Here is a 5,832-nt window from a genome sequence, read left to right as displayed (position 1 = left end):
AAATATATACTCAGATTTGTAAGCATCGTAGCAGATATGTACTCAGATTTGTAAGCATCGTAGCAGATATGTACTCAAATTTGTAAGCAGTGTGGCAGATATGTACTCAAATTTGTAAACAGTATAGCATATATGTACTCAAATTTGTGGTCCTTTATATGTTTTAATTAAATTTGGACCTGCAGATAAAATAAAATTCCGATTTGGTAGAAGTATGTTATTTCACACGTATTTAAACAGTAGGGTATATTAGTCATTTCCATGTTTTCAAAGAACTTTGGACCCTAGAATAAGAGTAAAATCCGGTTGGACCCTACTATAAATAACCTTATGGGCTTAGTACCAAACAAGAAATTTTCCATTTCCCAGAGCCCAGTTAGAAGGAAAAAGAGCCCAATACGTACTTTTGTATAGAAGCCCATCCGGATCATCAACCCAAGGAGGAACCTTGGCTCTCAATATCAGTACCAAAAAAAGGAAACTAGCTCAATATCAATACCTCCTAATTCGACTAGAACTCCAGTTTCTAAATGTTGTATAAATTTAGGTCTAAGGTATGATGTGCTTATAGTCATTATCACAGAAAAATTCTTAAAATCTTAGCAAAAGGTGTGGAGAGGTGAGGTTAAGAGCAGAAAAAAGTTCCAGAGAGTTGAAGAAAAGAAGACGATACGCATAGAAAAAATTAAAGAAAACAAATTTTGAGGATCAATTATGGCTCCAATCAAGTTGGTGATTAAGTTGAATGGTCGACCAATTTGTAAGCGAAAATTAGAGATTGAAGATCATAATGGGCTACAAGAGGAGAAATCATCTAAAAAGGTACGTCTTCTTGATTCTGGAAACAAGGTTTATGTGATTAAGATGAATGGTCGGCCAATTTGTAAGCGAAAATTAGAGATTGATGATCGTAATGGGATACAAGAAGAGAAATCACCGAAAAAGGTACGTCTTCTTAATTCTGAAAACAATGTTGATGATTTGCTGTTAGGGTTGAAAAAGAATAGGAAGAGAGATTTATATAACCAAAAAGAGAATTATCGATTACTGTTACGTAATAAACTGTGTGGAATAATGTTCAGGAGAAGTTTGTTGCGTCGGGAAAAACTTTGTTTAGTTCTTGATTTAGATCATACATTACTTCACTCGGTTAAGATTTCGGATGTGTCGTTGGATGAACAGGACTATCTCAATAGTAAATCAGGGTTAATTACATGCATGAAGACTGTTGGGAGACATAGCTTATACAACCACAACGGAAGGTATACAAGGTTAAGGCCTTATGTGCGAGATTTTCTTGAACAAGTATGCCAGAAATTCGAGCTTTACGTTTATACCAAGGGAGAACGGTGGTACGCTAAAGAGGTGGTTAGATTGATTGATCCTAAAAGTGTTTATTTTAAGAACAAAGTGATTTCGAAAGATGATTCTACTGTCAGAAATCGAAAAAATCTAGACGTGGTTTTGGGAGCAAATGCAACTAACACGGTAATTATCGACGATACGGAGTCAGTCTGGAAAGAGCACAAAGATAACATAATTCGCATCAACAAATTTAATTATTTTTCATCAAGAAACGGCGGTGGATATCGGTTAAACATGGATAATGATGAGTTGGATGAAGACGACGGTGCCCTCAAAAGAATCTTAGAAGTTCTGCAGCGTGTTCATGATAAGTTCTTTGAAGAGTTCCCAGCCAAGAATGATGTTAGACCAGTGTTGAAAGCGGTGCTTAAAGAAGTTTCTGCAAATGGATTAATTTCAGTAATTTAGTTGATGTTAAATAATTTTGTAATGTAGTTCCAGTGATTTGGGCTTTCTCTTTTTTAATTTGTGCAGGATATTATCATATGGACTTCTTTGCTTCTGGGTTCTGGGGAGCTGCTACAATAGGCTTAATCCAAGGAATGCAGTATTGTTATGGTTTGTCTGCAACATCTCTCCTTATTGCAGCAACCCAACTTGTTTCCATGTCCCTTTTTTCATTCATTTGGGTTAAGCAGAAGTTCACTCTTTTCTGCATGAAAGCTCTTCTAATACTCATAATGGGTTCTATACTTCTCAGATCTTAGTGCTTGATTTCTTTCATAACAATTTCTACATCTGCATCTGCAGTTTTAGGATTCATTCTTTTGAGGACCCAAGTTGCTTAAGCCAAGGACAATCAAGCAATGACTTATCCTGTACTGTTGCAGCTTCAGTTTGTCTGGCCTTCCATGCTACAGTGATTTGCACAATTGATGTTTTATAAACAAGGATTTCTTTGTGAGAAAACGAGGTTATGAATGTTCGTTTCTCTCCCGAATTAGCTAGTTTTCTGTCAGTGTTGGTTATATAATGCATTAGTTAGTTGGCTACTTGATCTGTTCTGATTAATTTGCAGGCAACACACGCAGAAGCAAGTTAGTATGTATTGGAGCAAAAACATATTACTTGGTGTTGGTTTCAAATGGTGGACCTGTAAGTACTTGTTTACAAAGCAACTTTAATGTTTATCACAATTCTGGAATTTGTACAAATTTTGAACTTCGAAATAAAATGCACTTCTTCCATTTTGGGTTTAGTGCTGCAGCTTCTTTTGAGAAACCTGCACCACCAGGCTAGAATGAGATACTCCTTTCTTTATTATATATTCCTGGTAATCTTGTCTTCTGCTTAATATATCGGCTTTCAGTTATCAAAAAAAAATAAAAATCCTGGTAATTTTTTCCAATGCATGGGTTTCCGGCATTGAAAAAACTAAGAAGGAAACACTGTCCCACGCCCCGTCTGATTTGGATCAGTTACCGTTCTTTGTTGACAGCTTGAGTAACCCCTGTCTAAGATTTTATGTTTCAGTGTGCATCTTCATATATTGATCTGTTACAGCAGTAAATATCATTTTCAAGTCTCAAATAACTTCAGTTGTCTTAGAATGCAATCTTATAATCTCAGAAAAATCCAAACTTTGTAAGAACCAGTTTGATCATATACATGACTAACAGATGAGATCAGATTCAGCAGATTCCATTGTATCCTGTTAATTAGTACGAAAATATTAAGATGGATACTAATCCTCATATGAATATTTTCCAGAATTGGGGAGTAGCATCCAAGTGCTGGTTCTAGTTCTCAGTCTAATTTTCTATCATCATGACATTGGGAGTAGATGAAAACGGATACCTCCGATTTGTTGAATTTTTATTTCATTATTAAACGTTAGATGAGATGACTTTAAAAGTTAGCCATCAGATCTAGACGGGAAATTTTCGTGTGAACTATTCACATGGACCACTGAATTATCGTAATATAAACGCTATGATTCTATTCTTCTGATGAGATCATATAAAATCCTTATTTTTCTTTAATCTTTAATATTACAAGAATGATACCGCCCCCAAGGACGTGCTTTGCACGTGCACTTTACTTGTTATCGGTAATGAGTTATTTCAAAAAATTTAAAACTCAGTGACAGCTATAGCTGTTATGAAATATTTAGTAACAAACTGTAACACAATTGTCCGTATATTAAATAAGTGTGATAAAACAATTTAGTAGCATTTATAAATGTCACCGATCGACCATAATAATAGAAATAAATAAAATAAAAGGGTCCACAATAATTTGGAGTCCCAGGCAGCCGCCTAGTCTGCCTTTCCCTTAAGACGATCCTTTATGGCGCTTTTAGTTTTTCCTATAGGTTTCAATGCTGTAACTACATAGTGCTTATGATGTTTGTGGGTTAACTTAAATGAAGGTTCGGCATGTATATCGGATCAGTATTATGATATATTCAGTTTTCCTCTGCTTATAGTCCTATATGATGTTAAATTTCCAGCCATTTATAGATACCTGGAAAATACCAAAGGAAGATGTCAGCATAAGTACTAGCGGCATGATTCTGAAGAGCACTAACAGCCAGCGACAACTTAAAGATTGACGTCGCCAAGGAGAAAACTCACCATAAGAAGCCAGAAGGACTTCCCCTTATCCAAAAGAAGAGTCATATAGTGTATCCCCTTTGGGATACACGTATGTTGATGGTGATTTTCAGTTCAGGGCTAAAATCGTGAAACCCTGTATTTAATGCGCTGTCATTCTGCAAAGGAACAAAATCCATTTGAAAGTAATGAGTGCATAAACCTCTTCACTCACAGATGTATTGAACAATTCAATATATTTGTATATATATATATATACAATTCACTCAGAATGGTGCATACAACAACAATCCCAACTATTATATGAATTTTATCTTTCATCGACATTATTCACTAATGCATTGCCCGCCTAGTATTTTCCAATGCTATGTTCCCCAGCTGAACTCTCAATATTGAAATGACATGACGATTAGTGTTCACTCGCAGCGGAGTAGCAAGAATCTCCCGAAGTGCCAGTATTGAGATATGCATGAAAACACTCGCGCGAGCTATACCACTCTCTAATAAAGAGATTTCCGTGTCAACGCACTTTTAATTAAAAGTTAGCACGATCGACGCGCTTAAATTCCTTAAAGAAAACTTAGACTGTCCATGTCAGTCTTAAAAAGCAATCACGGCCGCACGATTTGGCCAGTCGATTCAACAAGCTTAGCCTCTTTCCAGCGGAATTAGGGAATCTCCATGATGTCCACCGGTGGGCCCACTAGCACCCCAGCCAATCGGAATCCCTTTAGTTCACACACAACACCCCTAATCTCTAGCTAGAACCAGGGTGATTGCGCTGTTGAAGGAGGAGCTCAAGCGAGCTAAGACCGACCATAACGGTCCCAGATTCATCACATCCGCCCAACTTAGCTAGCCTAGTTGGACGGTCTAGATCTTCCTTAGAATGATCAAAGAGGTGCTGGCGCGTTCACCGGCGACCCAACTCCATCCCTGGTCGATCGACTTTCCCACGGCAAGCCGGGAATGCATCAAATCGTTTGCTCAAACTTGGGTGAACGCGCTATTTCGGAAACCCTAAGTTGCGCTGCGGCGTGCTTCTGTCGCAAATTGATCACGTCCGTCCATGTTCGCCAGCAAAATTGAATAGCTAAGATCTAATTTTAGGCAGATCAATATATGTCAGCGTGCTCACCATCAGCTCGCCTTTGCATCTGACCAATCGGCCTGCTCAAACCAATGTCCAGTGCCTTGAATTGATTAGCCTAAATAGGGTTGGCCACACCCTAAATTGAATCAACGACAGTACGCAACTGCCGCAAATCATCTCGTCCATCCAACTTCGTTAGCCTAGTCGGATGGTCTAAATTTATTTTCAGGAGGCCAACAGGGTAACGCTGTAATCACTGGCCATCCCTCCTCCACAGGGAACGATCGACCAAGTTGTGTATTTCCCATAGGTTCCCAAACGATCACCCAAAGGTGGTCGTTCGCGCTGCTTACATACAATTTTAATGATTTTACAGCAGTCATTAACTGCCGCAAATCATCTCAGCCACTCAACTTGGCCAACCAATTTAAACGGTCCAAATCTAACCTGTATCGACCGATAGGATTTTAGAATGGATACCAGTCGCCACTCTCCTATAAGGACTGATCGTCAGCCTCAGACAAACGCGCACGGGTTATACCAGCTCTCTGAAAATGGTCGGTCACGCTCTTTTTAAGACGTTCAACTCGCGGATAATTTGGACGAGCACTAAAACAACGATGCTTCCTGCACATCGATTATTTTTAGCAGCTTGTTTAAAAGTGATGCTTCATGTGCATCAATTATAAATGATGCTTTATAAATATTGATTACACAAATAATTTTAATATTTGACCTAAAAGCGCTATATGCTACTTTAAGCAACGAGTCTCATGACTTGACGCATTCAGCAGCCTGCTGTATATATTTTTCTACAAA

At 38.1% G+C, this 5,832-nt stretch overlaps 1 protein-coding gene across 5 annotated transcripts; it reads left to right on the top strand.

Annotated features, from left to right (window-relative positions):
- The first annotated feature begins 491 nt into the window (after positions 1 to 491).
- Positions 492 to 4,043, top strand: LOC113346147 (RNA polymerase II C-terminal domain phosphatase-like 4). 5 transcript variants are annotated; one of them, XM_026589741.1, is made up of 6 exons: positions 492 to 945; positions 1,183 to 1,728; positions 1,840 to 1,923; positions 2,116 to 2,287; positions 2,384 to 2,460; positions 3,818 to 4,043. In XM_026589741.1, exons 1-3 carry the CDS (start codon positions 715 to 717, stop codon positions 1,891 to 1,893), a joined length of 831 nt encoding a protein of 276 aa, XP_026445526.1. In that variant the 5' UTR covers positions 492 to 714; the 3' UTR covers positions 1,894 to 1,923; positions 2,116 to 2,287; positions 2,384 to 2,460; positions 3,818 to 4,043. The 5 variants fall into 5 exon arrangements, 4 of the variants coding, with proteins under 4 accessions (XP_026445526.1, XP_026445527.1, XP_026445525.1 ...); XM_026589742.1 differs by lacking the exon at positions 3,818 to 4,043 and adding an exon at positions 3,076 to 3,312 and having other exon boundaries at positions 2,116 to 2,278; XM_026589740.1 differs by lacking the exon at positions 3,818 to 4,043 and adding an exon at positions 3,076 to 3,312.
- Positions 4,044 to 5,832: the final 1,789 nt, after the last annotated feature.

Source organism: Papaver somniferum, unplaced genomic scaffold, assembly GCF_003573695.1.
Source record: "Papaver somniferum cultivar HN1 unplaced genomic scaffold, ASM357369v1 unplaced-scaffold_94, whole genome shotgun sequence".
Lineage (NCBI taxonomy): Eukaryota > Viridiplantae > Streptophyta > Magnoliopsida > Ranunculales > Papaveraceae > Papaver > Papaver somniferum.
This window is presented reverse-complemented; position numbering and strand designations above follow the sequence as displayed.

Excerpts from the sequence above, each read along its gene's own strand:
- LOC113346147 (XM_026589741.1), top strand. The coding sequence starts at position 715 with ATGGCTCCAATCAAGTTGGTGATTAAGTTGAATGGTCGACCAATTTGT. Across the intron at positions 946-1,182 it reads AAGAGAAATCACCGAAAAAG|GACTATCTCAATAGTAAATC; the intron begins GTACGTCTTCTT and ends TTGGATGAACAG. Across the intron at positions 1,729-1,839 it reads TTAGACCAGTGTTGAAAGCG|GATATTATCATATGGACTTC; the intron begins GTGCTTAAAGAA and ends TAATTTGTGCAG.